The 23,709-nt window shown below is 44.5% G+C and overlaps 1 protein-coding gene across 13 annotated transcripts in view; it reads right to left on the bottom strand.

Moving 5' to 3' along the window:
- The window catches only part of TCP11L2 (t-complex 11 like 2), a 29,239-nt gene extending 11,870 nt beyond the window's left edge, over positions 1 to 17,369 (bottom strand). For 2 of the 13 annotated variants that reach the window (XM_037880099.2, XM_043542236.1), the window contains exons 1-7: positions 15,830 to 15,974; positions 8,003 to 8,172; positions 6,574 to 6,709; positions 5,455 to 5,578; positions 4,687 to 4,907; positions 3,537 to 3,673; positions 2,394 to 2,581 (exon numbers count right to left, since the gene is read on the bottom strand). In XM_037880099.2, the coding sequence (XP_037736027.1) occupies positions 2,394 to 2,581; positions 3,537 to 3,673; positions 4,687 to 4,907; positions 5,455 to 5,578; positions 6,574 to 6,709; positions 8,003 to 8,138 (942 nt within the window). In that variant the 5' untranslated portion in view covers positions 8,139 to 8,172; positions 15,830 to 15,974. Of the gene's footprint in view, positions 1 to 2,393; positions 2,582 to 3,536; positions 3,674 to 4,686; positions 4,908 to 5,454; positions 5,579 to 6,573; positions 6,710 to 8,002; positions 8,173 to 9,754; positions 9,909 to 14,911; positions 15,316 to 15,829; positions 16,076 to 16,870 lie in introns of those variants that run through there. The other 11 variants (XM_037880080.2, XM_043542206.1, XM_043542223.1 and 8 more) reach the window with 11 other exon arrangements.
- Between the last annotated feature and the right edge of the window lie 6,340 nt (positions 17,370 to 23,709).

Below are 23,709 nucleotides of genomic sequence, written 5' to 3'. Positions count from 1 at the left end.
AAGGAGCCCTAGAAGTCCTGAACACAGTTGAGGGAGGATTCCTTCAGTGTGCAAACTGCAGAGGACTGACCTAAGGTTGCCTTCAGAAGCCTCCCTTGTGAGCCCAAGTGTGTGGTGGGGACAGGCTGCAGCTTGCTGCCCACAGGACAGTCCTAGGAGGTGGCCACTTAAGCCCCTGAAGCAGCCCAGGATCAGGATGATGCTAATCATTTTCAGACTAAACAAATTCACCCACACTAAGCAGAAGAGCATATCCAATGTATACAGAACTGGGTTTCAAAAAAGAAGACTTAATAGTTTCAGGTGGGTTGTGTCGTTAAAAATTCAAAATATTTTGACCAGCTTCAAGTAGCAACAGTAACTAGCCATAAAACATCTGTTGTATATGAACAATTTAATGTTCGTAACAGGACACTTTGGTGGATTTTAAGGTGTATCTACTCTTTCAGCAATTTGCAATGGAAAAATAACTCCTAGAGTATCACAATGAGACTGTTCATCTAGCTTCTTATATGGAGCCCTATCACTGTGACATCAAAGTGATTCTCCAAAAATTAAGGCCCCGATCCTGAAAAATATCTAAGCACAGAGTTATCCTTAGGCATGCTTGTAGTCCCATTTACTTCATGGGGACTACTCAGATTATTTAAATACTTTGCTGGACTGGGGCCTACATGTTCTGATATTTCTCTTCCCTCCAGTCAAGAGAGACTGGATTTCTCCCACACTCCTACCCCTTTCCTTAAAGATAGTTATAGTGCATTATTATAGGATGGCTAAGTCAAAGTAGTGAGCTGGCCATTTTCTCCGAAAGTTCTGAGGTTCTTAGCAGCATTCTGATCTCTTGCGGAGAATTCCAGGTTAACGGGCCACTTATATCCGAACAGTTATCTGTTGCATAGAGATTTCACTATTGAGGAGGACAATGCCATTGTTGCAGTGGAGTGGAGCTGTCACAAGAGATGGTGCTCAAACAGGCCGAGGTGGTCATTCAGGGAACTTGGGCCAATGCCATACAGGGGTCTAAAGCCTTGACTGTAACCCAGTATGGAACAGGGAGCCAGTCACAGAGAACACTGGGTTCATGTGCTCTTTGCATCCAATTATTCATCAGTGCAAGGCTACAGTGTTCCACACTAAAGTTTTGTTTTCAAAAACCTAGTCTACAGTTTTCGTTCATAGGAAGAGAATTAAGATCATCAAGCCTAGAGCGCACATATGCATGCAACTCGATAGAGAAGTACAAATCTGACAGGAACAGGAGCAGTCTTCTTGCCAACCTTAGATGGAAGAGTTTTACGCAGCTCGAAAGCCTGTCTGTCTCACCAACAAAAATTGGTTCAATAAAAGATATTTCCTCATCCATCTTGTCTTTCAGATAGAAGAGGGCATGTTTTACTGCTCTGGGCATAAAGGCATTCAGAGGTTGTAAACAGTTCAGGTGAATATGAATGCTGCAAAATCTTCACAGTCTAACAGTAAAAGTCCTTCAAAGTGAGGTTACTGAGTTGGTAAATGCTCCTTTCTCCCCACCAGCATCACTTCAGTCTTTCTGGGTTTAACTGCTGCCAACTGGTCTTCATTCACTGTTGTTCTCAGCCAAGTACTTAGACAGCTAGCAGATAGATTAAACACACCACTAATTGTACAGGTAACTGAGCTAGGCATCATTTGCCTATTGCTACCATTTAAGTCATGCTGCTTTACCATTTTCCTCTCATGGGTTCATACAGTTCAACAGGATTGATCCCTGGAGGACTCTCCAGATGGCAAAGCAGGTGCCAATCATGATTCTATATATGGCCCAAGGGGAATGACCAACTCTTATTAGCAGGAACCTGCTAATACTTGCTATTTCTGGCAGGACAGCAGGATTCCATGGTCAAATGTCTTAAATGCTACAGGGAAGTCCAGTAATATTGGAACGGATGCACTGCCTTTGTCCATGGCAAGAAGATCATTCATAATGTGAACTGAAACTGCTGTCCTATTAATTCACTCTTGGAGAAAATTCTCTAGCCATTAATATTAGTTTGCTCTTCTCACAGTTAAGGTAACTAGTAAGGCTGTTGCTTACTTTATTGGAGGAGAGAGCATGCACACAAGTGCATACACACGCATATAGTATCGTCAACACTAAGACACTGTAATGCAGGGAACAACAAGCAACTGATACTTACCAGGAACGTGCTCCTTGATTATGGAGCATGCTACTATAAAACTATGAAATTTGTGGAATTATTTGGCAAGAGAAGTCCTACAGGAGAGTTCCACAATATCTAGCATCATTAACAGCATAACTGCTGTACCAGTACTTTCATGCAATTAGAATCAAGAGTACATTTTGAGGCACTGGGATAATTTAAGAAAAGTCATGAGAATTCACTTCTTACCTCTGGAATTGCTTTTTTCTGATAATCCCATTGTAACAGTTTCAAGTAGCCATTGTTTAGCACCAGAGTAGGACTGAGATTTGGTTTAGAGCTACCATCAGCACCAGGGGATGAAGAGGTTTCACAAGAAACAGACAATTCATCTTTTATTGATTCCTTTATCCACTCTGTTGTTAGATCCAGAGCACCTAAACAGTAACAGAATTTTGCACAGGTTTATTGTATAAACTTTCCATGCAAGTGTACAGCATATTGACAAATAATGAAGGTGAACAAGACAACTCCATTTCCGATCTCTAAATATACTGCAGTGAACTGTTAAGTCTGCTCAAGTCGGTTTTTCCCCAAGCTTTTTTCACCTAGCCAACACAGGTGACCAGCTGAAGCTTCTAGACAGGTTATAAAAACCCCATAGCAGACTCGTGGCACTGGAGGCACATGCAAGATTTAAATACAGATATCTGAACCTTCAGAAGTCTAGTGCATTAGCCATCAATGTCACCAGTTTCCCTTCCTCTTCCAAAATTTCTTAACAATGGTTTAGCTGTATTATCTTTACAGTGCAACAAGACTCACTTTTGCCTTTACAACATCTAAACTAAACTAAACATTTATTTTCACTAGAGAACAGGTTTTGTTGTTCTATGCTTCATTATGGACTTAATCCTGCCTCTGCCTCCTACCAATTACATAGCATGTAATGGCACGTATTCTGGAAAAGCCAGCTGCGCATGTGCACATGAGCAGGAGCAGATTTTCAGATACACAAGAGAGTGGTTCCATATATTGCAAGATAAAACTGAGCCCTGTGTATGCAGAACTGTTTTAATCAGATCTCAAATGCTCTGACTGCAGGAACAAGTTCTTCACAAACTGTATCGTTTTGACAGGTTTCAGAGTAGCAGCCGTGTTAGTCTGTATTCGCAAAAAGAAAAGGAGTACTTGTGGTGTTGTCTAATGAATTTGCAAAAGCAGTACCAATAAAGTCAGCATTTCACAATTATTAGTTATCATATAAAGGTATGATATGGTCACATTTGCCCCCAGGTGCCTTGCTCAACAGATATCTATAGTAACAGAGAGAAAGGTTGGTTTTAATGGTTTCCACTGTATCTGATTAACTGAAAACATCATAATACGTACTTGGTGTTTCTTCAAGAATTTCTTGGAATTTTGTTCTTTCATAGTCCACCAAGTTACGCTGAAGCTGTGGTCTAATGTTTTGAATGGTATAATTAACCATATCCATTTTCATAAGGTCCAGAACATGGAATATTTGTCTGAAAGCAAAGACAAAATTACAGTGCAACATCACAGAAGAAATTACATGGAAGTTTCAAGATGAACTCATATGCTCTTGAACTGCCTGATGTACACCTACATACTTGACTTGTTTCGGAGTCCTTCCACCTTGGAGAACAGGCTCCAAGTACTGAAGAGAAAGTACTAGCACATGGTAGTTTATATACCAAAGCACTTTGGAGAATTAAATAATGTATTGAGATATTTGGTGTAAGTTACAAAAAGTAGGGCAAAGATGTTGCATGATCAAGACACTGGTGCCACAGGCCAATAACAGAAAGGTTTTGAAGCAATATGGAGTCAAAGCAAACTGAAGTTTAAAAAATTTTAGCAACTCTGATTATGCCAAAATAAAAACAAAACACCTCATTCCCTCCTACTCAACCACTTTGCTCCCTGTAGGTATACCTAAGTGATAGCAAAAACATAATAAAGCAAGAAACTATTTTTAATATTACAGAGCTAATACATCTGAGGCTCATGCAGATTTGTGAATCAAACTTTAAGAGTGAAGTCTTTAATAAAGGGAATGGTACAGATAGAAAGAACTGAGCTTCACTTTCATGTTCCAGATGGAGTGTACATTTTTTCCCCCCTGCCAGTTCTAAAAAAGAACACTCACCTTTTAACTTGTAAGAATAAGTAAGTTTGATATGGAAGCATGCATAAAACACATGGAACTGCATGACGTTTTTGTTTTTAAAAATGGTGACACTTTTCAGGGTATGGCAACACTAACATACACCATTGAAAAAATATGCTTGTGAAAAACCCAAAACAATTAGAACTCTTAAATGAAGTACCGTGTTACCAAACTCTAAACCAACACCTCTTTCAAATGAAAGCATTTCGGCAGTTTCTTAGCTTAGCCCGCTATTCCAGTTTAATGTTAGTTTTGAGTTCCTTTCTTCTCCACCCAAACACCTTGTCTGTCAAATTGATATTTTCTAAATAAACAAAAATATGATATGAAAAGTAGCCAAACACCAACCTGAACAATTCTACAATATTGACAGTTGCTTTTAACTGTTTTATATCATCATCTCTTATTGGAGCACATAATTTCCCCATAGTGTTGATGACATAGTTAGCTAGCCCAAGAATGTCAACAGCATCATGCTCAGCCTGCTGTCTTATAAGATCTGCATCCAGGACTTCACAGATTTGGTTTCGAATCCTGTTCGCTCCAGGAGTTAAAAAGGAAAGAAGAGTCTGAAGTGAAAAACAAAACCAAAAAACCATAAGACATGTCAATAAGTGCAGCAACACGAGACCAGCAAGCCCTTAATAACTGTGATGAAATGAAAGCAGCTTTTTGAAGACGTCAAGGGTACACTGTAGAGCCTGACTGCAAATCCCGAATCTGGAAAGGCTATTTTATTTAGCAGGATGGGAGAAAGCAGCCAAAGGGAACAGAATACAGATACAGAAGCTGGTGAAGACAAGTTTACTGGCTTACTGGTTGAGACCTTTGCAACCTTTCAGAAACACCCTTAGGTCTTTACTAAAAAGTTAATGAATTGGTACCAGGATTTCCAGTAATAAGGGAAGATCTTGATCCTATTTGGAAAGTTGATGTCTGACTTTGTATTCTAGGCATACTATAGTACTGTATCACATCCCCATCCTGCAACTAACATGTAGAAGTATCCCACTGACTACAGTGGGGGTCCACCCACATGGAATCATTTGCAGGATGGGGCCTAAGATGTCAACACAATGCTGGAGGAGTGAAGGGGGGAAATAAAAACTAACTTGCCTCCTTAATTTCTTCAAAGAGCTTGATAGCATGATGATATTCTGGAGGATCTTCATTCAGTTCTGACTCCAAATGATCCCAGAATGCCTTATGTACAATTTGTTTCACTCTACCCTCCAAACTGCTGGAAAATCAATTTGCACAAAAAGATTTAAAGAAGTAAACAGAGTTTAAAAACAAAAACAACCAGCACACACAATCTTAAACCAGTCCAATGATTTGGTGGAGAACCATCATCACATCTGCTAATTCCAAGATCTATATCTGCAACCAGATCACCCTTGGACCCCGGGTTATCACCCCCCAAAACTAAGCAGGATTAAGAATTAAAAATGAGAGGTTTCCCAAGAAAATCCTGATGTTGCAGAAAGTGGTGTTGGAAATTCAGTATTTGGGTATAAAAGACTTTTATCCCAACTCTATATTAAACAAATTCCACTACCTTGTTGCTATTGAGTAATATGTTTTGGGGGAAGCATTTTTTGGCATATTATATATAAATAAAAGAACAACCCTAACTTGTTATCAATAATAATCCCATTGTATTTTTTGTAAAAATTGGCTCAATAGCATGGCCAGATTCCATTTTAAATGATAATCTCTCAACATTCCCACTGTAGTCTAAACTGGGTATGTAAATTATTCCTTTCTTCCTCCAACTTCCCAGAAGTGTTTTAGTATGCAAAGCAGCATGAGTACTGTGCTCATTACTGAGATGAGTATATAGTTTATACACAGCATTTGAGCTATTAAGTAAGCTGTATAGATAAAAGCCACACATACCATACACACGGCAGTACTACACCTTTAGCCCCCCACCCCTTCACAGAGATCTTAGATTGGCAAGAAACATTAAAGGTGGACTCCAAAAGTAGAGTGCATACCACACTGCTTACATATCTCCCCTTACAGATAAGGCAGAGCATCATATGCTCCAGGAGAAGAAAATGTGTTAAACCTACCAAATTGTACCACTTATGCCACAATGTTGCAGCCTTGACAGTTCCCCATTAAGTGTGGAACACCTTTGCAGGTTGTGTACCTTCAGACCAGTTTCCCTTGCGTGCACACACACACTCCCCATATCAGTTTCTGCAAAATTTATAAAGAGTAACTTACCTGTTCTGTGGGAGGTCTACATGTTCCATGTGAAAGTTTTCATTTACAGCAATTTCATGAGCTAGAGTCAAATTTGACAAGTTTCTTGCAGCAGCCATCAATTCATCAAATGTAACAGTTTTTGGAGGGCTTGTTGCTGTAATGAAGGAAAGGAAATGAGAGCCACAAGTCAGTTGTAGGTAAGTTCAATTTTAAAAGATGGATTGGACTGCAAAAACCAAACATGGAAATAGTTAGGCATGATATTTTATTTCCTGTTAACTGGACACTAATTTATGAGAAGCTAGCTAGACTGGGAGTTCTTTGCATCTCCTTAAAATGATCTGGTAAATGAATGGCCCTCCCAGCTCATCTTTGGAAGGTAGAAGACTCTCATGGCATGTTTTGAAGAGCAGCAGTTTACTCTGATATCTTGGCCAATGTACCCCTCTCACACTAAAGACAGGACCCATTATATAACCCAGAGTTTTGGACAGGCAGGTTTTACATAAGAGTCAAAATAAATAAGCACGCATACAGGCTGCACGTTATTACTGAGCAAATGGATGCATTTCTCTCCACAATCATTGTAATCACAGTCTAAACTCATTACTTTGAGATATGCAGCTTCTGTTCCATAGCATATGCTACAGTGTCTTTGCCCCACTAATCAAGACTCTGATTGAAGAGTTTATGTTGTGAAGGACATAACGCACTCTTACTTGAAAGAAGGAGTGACTGCTCACAAAGTTTCTAAAATAAACTTCTGTAGTTTATTTTTCACATTTGGAAACTGTACTTTTGAGAAGAGTGATATAGGACAGGGAACATACCAAATACAAACTTTCAGTTCCATTAACAAGTTTACTTTTAAACTAAGACAAATGTACACATACGAAAAAGATTTGTTAGCATCAGTGAAGTGCTCTACAATTAAGTGTATTTTATGTACAGTAGTATTTATCCTCATAAGTCATTCAAAATAACTTGCTTCACCTATTTTGTGTTTTGACTTCTTACTGTTCAATGAAAAAAGTCACAACACTATTGATTTGATTTCATAATTCTGAAGTTTAAAAACTAAATGGAGGCATCCTGTCCTTTGTTCATGAAGCAACATTTGGTGGATGGACAGAATGGTACTATTTTGTAACCTATAAGCCAAAGCCAGAATAACCCAAGACAAGAATGCCCTGCCAGGCAAACTTTGGTTACTCTTTTAGAAGGAAGTAGTAACAACTGTTGCATGTATACGAAGGATCTGCTTGTGCTTCATGGTGGCAGACTGTACACCTTGGAGATGTGGTGATCCAAACAAGAAGCTGTGCCTTTCTCCTAACACTCTCTGAAGTACCAACTATAAATCCCAAGTCCCACTACATGCATGGGACACCCAAGAAAATACACAAATATAGCCTCTCTCTCTATTTTACAGGTTAAATCTGCTTACAAGCTGGGGAGCTGGGTTTGCTTGAAGAGTCACTAGTAAAACTCTGCCTTGAATATTCAGAGTCACTGGAAGAAGCTGTGCTTTCAGATAGCCTTGAAGAATCAAAATCACTGTTCTGGTCATCATTGAGGGGCATTTTGAGTCACTTCACTTGGTAAAGTACACAGAACCTAGAAAGAAATAATTTTACAAGATCAACATTTTCTAGCACTTCATATTTTCCAAAGACTTCTTTACAAAAAGCAGCAATATTTCAATAGTTACTGTTATGAGCACTGAATATTACATTGCAAAATAGGGATAAATGCTTGCCTACTTTATAAGGGTGTTATGAAGTTTAGTGGATTTGTGAAGTTAACTGCTTAATTTGTAACATGTATAGAATTGTACAAATCCTAAGAATTAAACTTTTGATTCTGCAAGAAGTTAAATGAAAATTAAAGATGAATGTCAGCAGCATCAACCTCTAATTTACTCTTTACGCAGAAGGTATTGTGCTGTCAGGAGCATCAGAAGCAGAGCTCTCAAACTCTTTAAAAGGTAGTCCTTAAAGCACTCCCCCTACTGATGAATTTAGGTGTAGAGCAGCACTCTAAAGGCACCTTAGTTTCTGCACTTGGTCATAGCAACCCCTTTCTCCCACAAAGTTACTGCAGTTACAGGGGCAGGAGCTGGAGCTATGTTTAAAGGGAGGGAGGGAATTAATACATCTTGTCAAAGACATTCAATTTCTTCATGGATCTTGAAATGTGAAAGGATTCACCTAAAAGGAGCAAGCCACAGAATCAGACTAATAATTGTGTTGAACTGGAAAGGTTTTCTCCAGGGATGAGATGAGGAAAAAAACAAAAACAAACAATAAAAAATTAATGTTACATTTGTTGTGGAAAACGAGTCACGCCATCTGTTCGGTTCAAACAGTTTGAGGTTTTTTTATTTGAATACAAGCATGCAGGGAGAAGGAGACAGAGATGGCCACACGCAGGTGCTACTCTGGTCTTTCTCTGTTCTGCCCCTATAATACCAGTCTTATATAGTTTTTTACATTTAAGTTAAATGATACATTTTCTTAATTTTTTTATTACTTAAGCATTGTTAATAAAGCCTTATAAGGAGCCAAAGTAAACAGTTTTATAATTAGCACTGTGCTGATGCACTTTGTTATTATTAAGATCTGCAGTTTGCTTGTGGCAGCGTTTTGTCTCGGGGCTTTTGCAGGTTTGGGGGGCGGGGGTTGCATATAATGGACAGCTAGGGACTTGAGCTAGGCTAGAGGTTGGCCTACTTTGTTTTCTGGGTCAAAATACCACGGCCCAGCATATGCAAATGCTCTTAGCTTAAGCTAAGTCTTACAGGATGCAGGCCTGTAGGCTTCTTGCGTTACCGCTCTTGCCTATGTTGCATATAGTGCATAGGCCTTGTCACAGAGTGGGATGGGGTCAGGTTCAACACCAAGGTTAACAGCAATTTCCCCCACAATTCCCCCATTTTGTGCTTTTAGCACAACTATTAGTTTTAAACCTTTATTTTTATTAAAACCTTGTATTTTTTTTATTTTAAATTAAATGGCTTCACCTTTGGGGTTTCAGTTGAATGCAACGACAATGCATGGTTAGGATGAATATGGAAGGTGCTAGTTTTATTACATTTTTTACAATAACGATAACATAATTTTAAACTAAACAACAACACTGAAAGCATTTTTGTATAAATGTTAGTTCTCAATTTAATAGCAAGAGCTGTGTTATAAACCTGTACCATCTTATCACTTGCCAGAAGCTGGGACTGGCCAACAGGGGATGGATCACTCGGTAATTGCCTTGTTTGGTTTCTTCCCTCTGATGCATCTGGCACCAGCCACTGTCAGAAGACAGGATACTGGACTAGATGAACCATTCTTTTATCCCTGTGTAGACATATCCACAGAAACATAAGACCCGCAGCATGGCTGCAGCTGGCCCAGGTTAGCTGACTTGGGTTCCTGGGTCTAAAAATTTCTGTGTAGACATTTGGGCTCAGGCTGGGACCCAAGCTCTGAGAACTTCCACCCTCACAGGGTCCCAGAGTTTGGGCTCCAGCCTGAGCCTGAATGTCTACACAGCGATTTTTCAGCCCCAGAGCCTGAGCCCGAGTTAGCTGACCTGAGCAAGCCACAGGTTTTTGAATCCTTGTGTAGACATATCCTATGTGCCCCTTGAAGAGGTAAACCAGAAGGCTTACTCCTTCACATGGAGTTCTGGAAAAGGTGGTATTTAAGTTATTGGGCTAGTAGGGGAGGAAGTCTGAGGAGCCAGCACTAGTTCCAGGGACTCTGGGCCACATGCTCTGAGCTCTCAGAAGTGTGTGCCAGATAGCTCTGCCCCCCAGACTGGCGGCAGCAACTGGATTCTGTTCAGACTGGAGGCTTAAAACACACAGGATCTAGCAGCTCAGTTCCCTCACAGCAGTCTGGTGACTAGCCATGAGGAGGTGCTTGACTAGACCTCTGACACATGGCATTATATTGCATGCTTTAAAAAAAATTCTTCCTCACAATGTAGAATATTCACTACAGGCGTTAACTCTCACATGTGAGCGTATTAAGCTGTTATGAATAGGTGCCTGGCAAACCTGCAGATTGAGGATGCCTGTCCCCAGAAAAAGAGACTGAACAGATTGTGAGGAAAGCTTGCAATGCCACTACATGCTTCAACAGTGAGCGGGAAGGTCCACATTCATGGAACAAGCAGTGAATCCACTTTCTATGCCCATTCAATAGACTTTGACTCTGCTGATATTAACAGCCAAGGGTCTTGATAGCGATGCACACACCTGTGTACCACCAAGTGACTCAAGACTAACACCTGTTCCCGTAGCAGAGGCATGTGTATGCATGAAACAGAGGAAACCTATTCATTTTGTTAATGTAGTTGTTCACAAGCTTTTAATTATAAACTCGAGCACCCCAACACAAGATGACACAGGGAAAGGGTATCATGACCTTTGCTAGCAAAGACTTATTTCTTAGAGAAGTTCTCTGGGGTGTTGGGGGAAGGGCTGAGGAAATGCATTCTGCACAGATCTTAATACTGTGGATCTGGACATTACTCGCATGTTGTTACTGTAACAGATGCACCAAACAATAACCACACACCCACACCCCATATTTTCTGTGCATAACAAGCAGAAACTGGAAATATTAATTCAGAACGTTAAAAAAAAAAATTAGCTCATCCAACAGGTGTTTGTCAGAGGTAAGTACAAACTGCTCAGGTGAGGGATTCACATTTTCTAAATGTACATAATATATATATACACCCTGCATCCATAAACATTAGTGGGCATTCTTGATGCAGATGTACGTTGCTATATAGTGTGATCATTTCTCTGCAATGTAGTCTCCTTTCTTCCAAGTTGTGCACTCAGTTTTTCCTCCCTGATTTTTTATATAAAATATTTATTATCCCTGATAAATCCAGGAAATCTCTTGTACTCCCTCCTATTTTGGAGATTGGAAAAAGAAAGCCATCTGTCTAAAGTTTCTCTTCTTGATTTAGAGTGTGTTTTGTATCCCCCCATTTGTGGCTACCAATTGGGTAGCTGGCAAGAATCAAACTTAGCTTTTTACATTCAGTGTAGTGAGGTAGTCTGCCCACATGATAGAGTATTGAAGATCACTGGACAGAAATATCTTGTTTTTTATTTGTTCTTCCCAGTGACTTTTATGTGTTGGTCCAATATCTTGAGTATATATTTGATATGGGGTGGTACGGATCATGTTACTTGTCAGGGTGTTATAGTTGTTCAGCAACAATATTTGGGAGTGGATCTGGTTTTCACTTGGATTTATGGTTTTGTTTTGTGTTTTTTTTTTTTTTAATACCTTCCAGAAGCTTGAGATGGAAAGAAAATTGGCTCTGTTGGTTGAGATGGCACTAGAAGGAGGAAAGCAATAGCTCTGCCGTGCAGTCATTGTTCGGGGTGCAGTGTGTGGAGGAGGGGGAAAATGTACATATATTAGTTTGCAGATGTTTTACAGAGTATGTCCCCAAAAGTGTAATTAACTGCTAAAATTGGGCTCCAGACTGCACTTCTACTTAATAGACTGGGTTGAATTATAGTATTATGTTTCCACAGTAGTTATACTGGAAGGTTAATCTAGTAGTCTGTGTGAACTGGAATAGCTTTTTTTGCAATGCTTTTATAGCCAGTCTAAGCTCCCTGAAATTTATTTTGGAGGGCCAAGTACAAATATAATTTAGCACTTGTTCAGTTTCCTTATCTCTATAACAGCATTTTAGTTTGTTTTCAGACTTTTAAATGTATTTGTTTTCCAGTTTCACTTACCGGGTCCTATGAGCTGCCATCTCATCTAGATGATAGTACAACTACATAGATGGGATTCCCACTATACAACTGAGAGAAAAACTGAGGGCAGATCTACACTACTGCTTCAATTGATCTAACTTATGTCACTCAGGGGTGTGAAAAAATGACACTCACACACCCGAGCAACAGAAGTTAGTGTGTCTCTTTAGGTCGCTCTCCCATCGACCTAGCTTCTGCCTCTCATGAAGGTGGAGTAATTATGTTGACGGGAGAGCACTCTCCTGTTGGCATAGAGTGTCTTCACCAGACTCACTGCAGCTGCATTGGTGCAGCTGTGCCAATGTAGTGCTTCTAGTGTAGACCTTCCCTAAGTTTGAGGATTGTTCCGAGGCTGATAAGTCACTAGCATGTAAGAAGGTTCAACCTGAAGTTACATCCTATTTTACTCTCCTTTTTACATGAAGGCCTTTGGTAGCATGCTTATTTGGGTGGATTGCACATGAATTTTAATTAGGTTATGTGGTTTTCTGCCAATTCTATTGTGCAGCAATTTAAGGTTCATTCCTGGATGCTAGACTGAATCAACAACTATTTTTAAATCTACAAAGCACACAAATCTTCTCCCCTGGCTTTTTACAGGTTTGTTATGAGGACACAGGATACCCAAAACACTGTTAAAAGTTCAGGGACAGAGAGCATGGTCAACAACTTCATTCCTTTGGCACAGTGGAACTTGCAGCAAAAAAAGTAAAGCTGGTCTGTGTGGAAGACAACCTTCTCTGGGGGTGGTCTGAGAACATGGAACGAACTCCACCAGTAAGTAAGCACTATCACAAACAGCACCACTATCTGCTACAAGTGCAAGGCACATTTCTTTGACCTTGCCTTCTCTAATACATACATACACACACACAGAGCAACAGATATATTTAACAAGACTATCCATTTGTTTCTCCCTCTAGGGAAGAAATGAGAGAACAAACAACAAATAACAGATGTGTAGCCATATTGCTTAACATACTATTGGAAGGTTCTCAGAGACTATGGTGATAAATGCAGTACAAAAATCTACATTGAACAGGTAAGGTAAAGATGAGAAACTGACCCCAGGAAGAATCCAATTTGACTTTCACAGATTAAAAGAATACAAAATTTGACTAACAATGTAAAGGAAGATACTACGGAATATTTTGCTGCTGACATAGATACCTCTATAGTTGCTTGGGTTAAGGGAATCTTGCTTTTATATATTGAGCTAATTAGTCCATATGAATAGGGTGACCAGATGTCCCAATTTTGGTTTTTTTGTTAAAATATAGGCTCCTATTACCCCCCCACACACACCCCGTCCCGATTTTTCACACTTGCTGTCTGGTCACCCTACACATGACATATATCAGGGAAATATCTAGATTGCAGGATTAGGTAAAACAGTTTTAGAATGGCTGCCTGGGTATATTAGGTTTCTTCTTTGACATTATCTGGGCCATGTGATTTCCCCCTAGTTTAAGTTTCCTGAAGGTTTTCCTTTAGTTCATGTAATATACAAGGTATCTTGAGGGAGGACTGGCAGTTTACTTTAATAGAGTCTTTAAGCGCATTTTTTAAAAATAATGCTGTTTTGTTCAAGTAAGATTTCCGCGCTGGCTCCCTTCGTGTAGGCCTTGGAAGTGTTCTGCCCAACATTTACTAGTCTGGATTGATGAGTCTGGTTTCTTTTCACTTGGTTTAAGTTCTTTTTACCTTTGCCAGATCAAGCCAGCGCCTACTGCATCTTCAGTTTGTGCTACTTCCCCCCCACCCCCCAATCAGGTGCTGACACTTCTGCTGTAGCATTGATATGTACTTGTACAGTATGTCGGGGCTAGTGGAAGCTCTGTTTTAACAGTTAGAGAATTCCCTCACTTTCCTTCTTAGTCTACGGTAGTTTGTAACAAGTTATTAGTCTTGTTTGGTTTGAACCACCAGTCCTTTTTTGATTGTTAGGAAGTGTTTTGCTGAGAGATCTACACAAGTTTTTTTGTGTGACATCTTATCTTTTGTCTACAGCAAGGGAAACATTTGTTTAGAAACATCAATTAGTTTTCTCGAGTGGGGTCTTCAGGGATTCCTCAGTTTTCTTTCAAACCTTTATTCCCACATATATTTCTTCAGGTCTGGTGTGTTTATTGTTTACATAGATGACCAGTTAGCTATGGGCTGCTAAGTACAATGATGATTAACGTACAAGCACATTTATGTCACTAAAGTTTACACCTAGTGCAGCACCCTGTTGTCCTTTGCTAGTATAAAGAAAAAACTCTGTCTAGAGCCCCCTCTTGCTTTTCTATTGAGAATATATAGACAAGTTTTTTTGCTGTTTTTTTTTTTTTTAAACTCAAGACACATGCTTAGTTCTCACAGAACAATCAACACAAGCAGCGAGAACGATGTCAGTTTCAGCAAAGCTAGGGAAGTGATTTTCAACCTTTTCTCATGTGCGGATCAACAAAAAATTTTCAAATGGAGATGCAGATGCCTTTGGAAATCTTAGGCATAGTCTGCAGACACCCTCCCCAAGGGTTCACAGACCACAGGTTGAAAACCACTGCGCTAGGGTACCTTATTTTCAAAGGTGTGTGTGCTCCTTGCTCTCTGAAGGGATGGATGGTGCTTCTCTGCCAGCCTAGGTGAGCACTAACGTCTCCAGAGGTAACAAATCTTCCTACTGCTTAACAGCTGCTAGTTTCCGAAATCAGGTGGGCCAGGCGCGGGGCAAAGTGGGCTGTCACGCCAAGGAGCCGCCCTCAGAGGGCGGGAGGGGGGCATGTTCCGTCCCGCAGGCACGCTGCCCTTCCCTTGCCAGCCCTCGGAGCCGATCGCAGAGTCCCACGGGCGCCGTGCAGGAGCAGCTTGGCCCCGCTCCCCCGCCTCACACACCAGCAATAGGTCGGCGGCTCTTACTCCCCCTCCACCGCCAGCCGCCGCCTCACCCCGGGGCCCACCTGCCTCCTGCAGCCCCCGTCGCCCCGGCGGCTCCGCCCCGCCTGGCCAGGGCTCCTCCCCCAGCCGCGCTTTGGGCAGCGACTCGAGGCAGGAGCTTTGGCACCAGCCGAGCAAAACAAACAGCGCTTCCAAGGGAACCGGGGGCGGCCGCCCCCCCCAACCCCGCTCGGCCGACCCCCCCAACCCCGCTCGGCCGACCCCGGGCTCTGCCCGCGCCCCAACGCGGGGGGAGACAGTCCCCAAGGGGCAAGCGGGGTTTGTTTACAAACGGGGGGGGGGGGAAATCAGCGACACCCCCCCAGCACCGCCGCCGGAGGGGTTCAGCTGCCTCCCTGGTACAGTGGGGGAACGTCTGCCCAGAACGTGACACCCCCAAAACCCAGCCTCCCCCCGCCCATTTGGGGGGGGGCACAGCCAATCCCCACCCCCCGCAGGGACCCGGCCGCTCCCGCGGACCCGCGTTCATCCAGCCCTGGCCGGGCAGCTCCCTGGGCAGTCCCGGGATGGGGGGGGGGGGGGGGGGGGGGGGCTCACCCTGCGACCCCGGCTGCCTCTCGCGCTGCCGCTCAGCTGTCCGTGCGGTCGGGGCTTTAAACCCCCGCGGGGCACTTAGCCAAGACTATTAGTAGCTCCTTGGGCGCTTCCATCCCGCCGAGAGGCGGGGGGGGGCGGTTAACCCTTTGTGGGTCGCTCAGCTCGGCCACGCAGATGGAGGCTGGGGGGGCCCAATAATCAGAGAGAGGCAGGATCCCCTTCCCGCCCCGCCAGTCCGCGGTTCCTGGTTTAGTTCTGTTCGGGGGGGTAGGTTTCCCCCTTTCCCGACAGAATGGAACCGTCCAGGCGGGAGGGGGAAGGGCTGGATGGTGTTTACGGAAGGGCCATGTCCTCAGTGCGCCCTCCCCGGATCGTGCCTCCCTTCGCGGGCGGCCCCGCCTCAAGAGGCGCCCAAGGGGGGGGCGGAAGAAAGGGATCACCCTGCTGCTCCCCTCGATAGCCTCCCCCATCCTCAACCCCCCGCGGCAGGAAATCCCCCCATCTGCCACCCCACCATTGCCCCGCTCCCCCCACCCCCGATGCACTCCCCTCTCCTCCCACCCCCCGTATTCCCCATCCGTCTCCCCTCTCCATGCGCTGCCTCCCACCCTCGATATCCTCCCTCATTCCCCCCAGTCTCCCCATCCCTTCCACTGCTCCGCTTCCCCCACCTCTGATACCCTCCCCCATCCGCTCGCCCGCACGAATCCCCCCCCCCACCTTCCATCCGCTGCCCCGACCCCTTATACCCCCTATCCAGGGGTGCTGGAATTCGGGGTCCTGTGGGTGCAGCAGCACCCCGTGGCTTGAAGTGGTTTCCAGCATATATAGAGTTTACAGTTTTGCTGAATAGTTTTCAGTACCCACACAACAACAATTGTTCTAAATGCCTCTACCCACATCCTTCCCCCAGGCACTGAATCCTCCCCCACACCCCAATCCATCCTCCCCAACATCCACTGCCCCGCTTCCCGCAGGGGGAAAGGCGGGTTCGCAAAACCTTTCCCGCTGCACCAAGAAGAATAGGAACATAGTCCTTACGTTTGCTTGCAAACTGTGTTGGGTGCTGCTGTGGGCGCTGCTCCTCCGCAGGTCAAACACCAGGGACCTTGTCAGCCTGATCTCCGGGAGCGAAGCTCCATGAGATACACAGAGGCACAGCTTCACTTTGTACACTGCCAAGGAAAGTGATGGCTGTAAAAGACGTTTGTCTCTAACACGCCAAACTGTTGTTAGGAAGGATGTTCGGATTTAAAGAGACGCTTTTTAAAAACTTGTCCTTGTACTTCACATTGCGTAACAAGCCGGAGAACACGTGCACACCAAGGTTTTGTTTGCATATCTGCCATTTTCTTGTTTTGTAGCCCTAGCACACTCACAGCCTCTCTGCCTCAGTTTACTCATGCGTCTAGCTCACTGCTATGGCGTTGTAGGGCTTGCTCAGTCCTTTAAGCCCTGCCAATGGAATGTGCTAAGGAAATGCAGACTGTCATTATTGTAGCTATTCTTACAGCTGTACTGACTTCATCAGTGAAGCCCAAGCACTGTAAGATTTGATTATTTACTAGTAACAGTGTATGACATAGTCGTCTTGCTTCGTGCTACAAATTCCTGAGCCATGTGCAATGTGATCTCCTACCAGGAAGCAAAATGCTAGCAGTCATCTTACTCCACTAAGTAGCTCTTGGTAATAAATCATATCTTGTTTGTCCTTGTTATACATAGCTCTTCCTCCCTCCTTGTGAAATAATGCCATTAGCATTAGCACACCTGACAAATAGTACATGTGATGAAGGTTGTATTACCTTCTATTAAATTGTAAACTCTTTGAGGGCAGGACTGTCTTTTTGTTCTGTGTTTGTAGGGCTCTCAGAACACTGGAGTCCTGGTGCATGTTGGGGCTCCCAAGCACTACCATAATGCAAATAATAAATAAAAATAAGAATGGTGATGCTTGCAGTACCTCCTCATTAACACAAGCTCTGCTAAAGAAAACTGATGAATAAGAGCTGAAAGTGTGGGAAGGAGATCATGCATGCTGTGATTCCTAGCCCCCTGGATGAATAAGTGATTATTTTTCCAAGAGATGCATCCCACCAGTCAATCTTGCCTTTGGTGTCCATCACTTGGAGACATTAGAAGGGATTACATTCAATGGTCTAATCCGATTACTTCCACAAGGAAGAATACATTTCTAATGCATGCTTGTTTATTTACCGTGCCCTAGTTTTGCATCTCATTGGGATACAAGAACCTCAGGGAAGGTCTCTTTTCATGAAAAAAGCCAGGGAGAAGTCCATTTGTAATGCCAAGCCATTTGAGAACTCATAGTTTCACCTCCCAGGGATATCATTCACTCCTTTTAAATTAGCTTTAGTTAAAATTATTTGTTTACCCATTTTTGTAGAGTATTAAAAACAAACAAACACTAAACAACATATCTTACAAGAAAATTAAAACGTCCAATGCCTATAGAGACTTGACAGGCTCAGCTGAAATTTATTATTATTTACTGTGATAGCGCAACAGGTACCAGTCAACAATGAGGGCCCCACTAGGCTAGACACTATATAATGAAAGATAGTGCTTTCCCTAAAGACCGTATAGTTTAAATCTGGAGCATGGACTCTGCTGCAGAAAAGACAGAGGAATTAGGACCGGGCATAACTCACATATTACATATATTGAATTTTGGTTTAGATTTCAGAGTTTGACAGCTGAATAATCTTTATTCGTGCTAAATTGGTTCAGCTGCAAGGGAGAACAGAGACTGTTAGAAGTCAGACATAAGGGTGGAATCAACAAAGGTACTTAGGCACCTAATCCTCTGACCTAGGCACCTAAATCCCAGTTTTAGGCTCCACTGTGATCTATTCTGGTGGGGGGGCTCCCAAATTTCCTCTGTTAAGGCTATGCCACTGTGGATAAATAATGAAAGAGAGATTGGAGCAGGGGGACTAGATCCTGGTCTCCCATGTGGATGCCCTAACCACTGGACTACCGAGTCACTCTCTCTCTGATCCAGTGACTGTCTGCTGTGGATAAATACTTAAATAGTCATTGGGTCAGACAGACAGAGAGCCAGACAGAAAAATCATCTCCTCCTCTCCACCCCCCCACCCCACCATGTCTCCTCTGAATAATGTCAACTCCTTCTAGGACCATTTGAGGATTCAGAAATAGATTGGTTACCTTTCAAACATCTTACACACACAAAAGCATCCAGCATTAGAGAGAGAAATTTTAAAAACAACTTTAAAATTAATCCCAAATGAGGACATCTTCCATCCAATTTTTGGACAGCTCTGCAGCGTAAAGGTCTCTATCTGTATATATTTCATAAAAAATCCCTACTTTACAAGAACAATAAGGTTGCAAAGTCAAACACTCAATAGTTAGGAAGTACCAGAATTCAGGTTGCCAGTGCAACCTTAATTATGCCTCCCTTTGTGTATTCATTATGATACATAATCACATATTATTTCGCCCAACTTCATTCTTGGAAATGACATTTAACAAAAAATTCAGCCTGAAGCAGCCACCCAGCATAGAAAGTTTCAGCCCAAATGGTTAAAGATTGGCAAAGTTATAAGCAACTGAAAACTGCAGTGTTGCCTTGCCAGCCCTGCCCACGGAAAAGCTCTCTCTGATTGGCTGCTCTTGCCCAGGAGGTGAGGAAATGTGGAAGGCAGTCAATCAGGGCTCCTGCAGGAGACAAGTTGCTATCTCTCCCCTCAGGAGCCCAGAGGTGTTTTGGGGTAGGGGTAGGGGAGGGGGAGAGGAAGGAGCAGATAGTCCCCAGCAGCTCAGGGAGGTCTGGTCCCTCTTCCCCTCTTGTGAAAAAAAGTGATCAGTCTGCTTTGTGCTCCTCCCCCTTCCCTCTCCATCTTGCAACACGAGGCCTGGGAAGGGGAGAGGAGGTGAAGAACCCCTGGAGCTGCCTTCCATCTCCCCAGCCTGGGAAGGGGGAGAAAGGGATGTGCTGGATATGCCCTCGCAGACCTGGAGTCTGGGGGAAGAACCCTTAGAACTGCAAGAGGAGCAAAGGGCAGATTGGACGTGGACTGGGGGGTTGGGGAGTGTGGCAAGCAGCATTCATTCATTATATTTTTTGTGGTTTAGGAGAAGCTTGCAGCTCTGCATCATCTGGCAGCCAACCGAGAGCACTTGCGGGGAGGGGGGGGGGCACAATCATCTTATTGTTAGGAGAGTTTGCAACACTGCAGCTGTCCCAAATGCTTTGGGGCTGGGCAGGAAGAGTTCAGAAAATCAAAAGCCACATGCAAAAAAAAAAACCAATGTAATTTATCATTATTTTCATTTTCTTGACTTTGGGGCAGGTCTGACTTTTGGGGCTGGCAAGGCTGGTAGGGTTGCCGGTTTTGGTTGGACATATTCCTAGAGGTTACATCACATGACATAATTTTTCATGAAAGATGAATCTTTAATTCCTGGAGACTCCAGAACAATCCTGGAGGCTTGGCCACCCTGGAGGTGGGTGGATTTTTCACATCCCATGAGCGAGGTAGTTATACTGAAGTAAATGCGTAGTGTGGACCTGGCCTGAACAAGCGGCTTGTAATGTAAAGCGTTGGGCAGCCTTAAGGGCATGTCTACACTGGCGGAGTTACAGCACTGCTCAGAGAGCGTTGAAGGGAAAACACTGTTGTGTGTTCACACTGACAGCTGCCTGCGCAATACCATGTTCACACTTGTGGCACTTGCAGCGGTATTCGGAGCAGTGCACTCTGGGGAGCTATCCCACAGAGCATCTCTTCCTCTTCTGCCGCTAAGAGTTGTAGGAAGACGGAGGGGGGTTGCGGGGCACCCTGGGTCCTGTCCCAATGCCCAGTGATACACTGCTTCGCATCCCAGCAATCCCTGTGCTTCTGTCCGCATTTGGCGCCATCTTTCAATGGTTTGTGTACTGCGCACCCTGCCTGTTCAGGCTGCAGGATTGGATCTTGAACTGTTGACCAGTATGCTGCTTGCTCTGACCAACACATCACGAGTGGCAGTGGAGTTATTCCTTAAACTACAAAGGCAAGAAGAGTGTGACATTGATCTCGCCACGCATACTAGCTATGACATGAGATTGCTTGTGGCATTCATGGAGGTGCTGACCACAGTGGAACGCTGCTTTGGGGCTTGGGAAACAAGCACAGAGTGGTGGGATCACATCATGAAGCACGTATGGGATGACGAGCAGTGGCTGCAGAGCTTTCAGATGAGGAAAGCCACATTCATGGGACTATGTGATGAGCTCGCCCCAGCCCTGCAGCACAAGGACACAAGAATGAGAGCTGCCCTGCCGTTGGAGAAGCACACGATGATTGCACTGTGGAAGCTGGCTATTCCAGAATGCTACTGATTGGTCGCTAACCAGTTCGGAGTGGGAAAGTTGACCGCTGGACTCGTGTTGATGGAAGTGTGCAGGGCCATTAATCGCATCCTGCTCCAAAAGACTGTGACTCTGGGCAATGTGCACAACATTGTGGATGGCTTTGAACAAATGGGCTTCCCTAACTGCGGAGGGATGATAGATGGCACGCCTATTCCAATTCTGGCACCTAGCCACTGAATACATTAATTGCAAGGGGTATTTCTCAATGGTTCTCCAGGCGCTTGTGGGCGTTTCACAGACATTAACGCAGGCTGGTCCGGAAAGGTGCATGACGCACACATCTTTCGGAATACTGGCCTGTTCAGGAAGCTGCAAGCAGGGACTTTCTTCCCAGACCAGAAGATCACCATAGGGGAAGTCGAACTGCCCATTGTGATCCTGGGAGACCCTGCCTACCCCTTTATACCGTGGCTTATGAAGCCATACACAGGGCATCTTGACAGCAGCAAGGAGCAGTTCAAGAACAGGCTGAGCAAGTGCAGAATGACTGTTGGGTGTGCTTTTGGACATTTAAAGGCCTGCTGGCGCTGCCTCTATGGGAAGCTGGACCTGGCCGATGACAGTATTCCTATGCTTATAGCCGTGTGCTGTACACTCCACAGTATTTGTGAAGGGAAGGGTGAAAGCTTCTCTCAGGGTTGAACCGCAGAGGCTCAGTGCCTGGAAGCTGAGTGTGAACAGCCAGAGACCAGGGTTATTAGAGGGGGGGCAGCACGGGACCATAAGGATCAGGGATGCCTTGAAGCAGCAATCTGAAGCTGAAAGCCACTAATATTTGTTGCTAAGCTTGGAATGCTTGCAATGCTAGGAGTGCTTGCAATGCTAGGAGATGATTGTGATTGGTGCAGACGATGCAATATGAAATTTTAACATAATTGGCTGCTGCTTTGCAGGGCTCTGTTTGCTTTCAATTAAGAGAACAGAGATTGCTTTCAAATCAACGCAATTGTTTTATTAAAAAACAACAACCGGAGGAGAGCGTCAAACAAAAAACCATCAGCAGTGAGGGGGATGGGGGAAGGGAAGGTCCGAGGAGGAGGTGGGGTCCCGGGGCGGCTAAAGATTTATGTATGTCCAGAGATCATATCCAACTTTCTCCTTTGGAGTACAATGCAGCAGGTACTGTACTTCAGCAGGACCAACCTGCAGAGGCATGGGTGTTGATTGTAGTGGGAGTCCTCCCCCCATCGAGCATGCCACGTCCCTGCTCCTCTGCCTACCTCCCAGCGCTTCCCCCTGGCCGCCACCAAACAGCTGTTTGGCGGTGTGCTGGGAGGGAAGGGGAAGAGCGGGAACATGGCGCGCTCAGGGGAGGAGGTGGGGAAGTAGCAGGGCCGGGGCAGGGATTTGGGGAAGGAGTCAGAATAGGGGCAGGGAAGGGGTGGAGTTGGGGTGGGAACTTTGGGAAAGGGGTTGGAATGGGGGCGGGGAAGAGGTGGGGCCGGGGGCAGAGTGTGTGTGTGGGGGGGGGGGAGGGGTTGAGCACCCAGGGGAAAGCGGGGAAGTCTGCACCTATGCCTTCTGCACCCAACAACTCTCTTCAGCGATTCCCAAAATCAAAGCCACTTACCAGAGGCCTCCTCTCCTGTTTGTGCTTCACCAACATCCAACAGCTGTGACTGGCTAGCCTCTTCTGGGGTAGAAAAGAGCCCCTAGCTGCATGCATCTCTGACCTCCGAGCTGTCCTTTGCCTCTGGGTCCCCCTCCCCATTCTCATCCAAGATTTCCTCCTCCTGGCTCGGTCCACTCTTGAGTGGCACGCGAGCCAGTGAAGTATTCACAGTGGCCTTCGCAGTGGAGGTGGGGTCGCCGCCAAGTATTGCATCCAGCTCTTTGTAGACCTGGCAGCTCGGGGGTGCAGCACCAGAGCGGCAGTTTGCCTCCCGTGCCTTGTGCTAGGCGTTCCGCAGCTCCTTCACTTTGACCCTGCACTACAGTGTGTTCCGGTCATGGCCCCTTTCTGTCATGCATCGTGAAATCTGCCATAGGTATCATAATTCCTACAGCTGGAGTGCAGCTGGGACTGGACAGTCTCCTCTCCCCAGATGCTGATGAGGTCCAGCAGCTCACATTGCTCCAAGTGGGAGATCGCCTGGTGCGTTGAACAGGCATGGCCACCTGAAAAGATACACTGGGACCACTGAATGCATCACCAAGCAAACAGGAAGGGGACTTTCAAATTTGCAAATGAATGTACAGGGTGGGGATGACGGTTGGTCAACTGAGGACAGGGCAGCAGAGTTCAAACCAATGACCAGAGAGGTGAGAACAGGCATTGTGGGATACCTCCAGTAAGCCAGTTGCAGCGCTGTAATCGACCAGGGTGTCTACACTGGCACGGTGGCGTTGTACCCCGGCGCAGAAAGCCGTACGCCTCTTGTCGGGGTGGTTTTTTTTAAAGCGCTGCAACTGTGCAGTTTCTGTGCACTAAGTGGCTTGGCAGTGTGTACACCTCGGGAGTTACAATGCAGAAAGC

This window comes from Chelonia mydas, chromosome 1, assembly GCF_015237465.2.
Source record: "Chelonia mydas isolate rCheMyd1 chromosome 1, rCheMyd1.pri.v2, whole genome shotgun sequence".
Taxonomy (NCBI): domain Eukaryota; kingdom Metazoa; phylum Chordata; order Testudines; family Cheloniidae; genus Chelonia; species Chelonia mydas.
The sequence above is the reverse complement of the archived record's forward strand: the minus strand, read 5'-3'. Positions and strand labels throughout refer to the sequence as shown.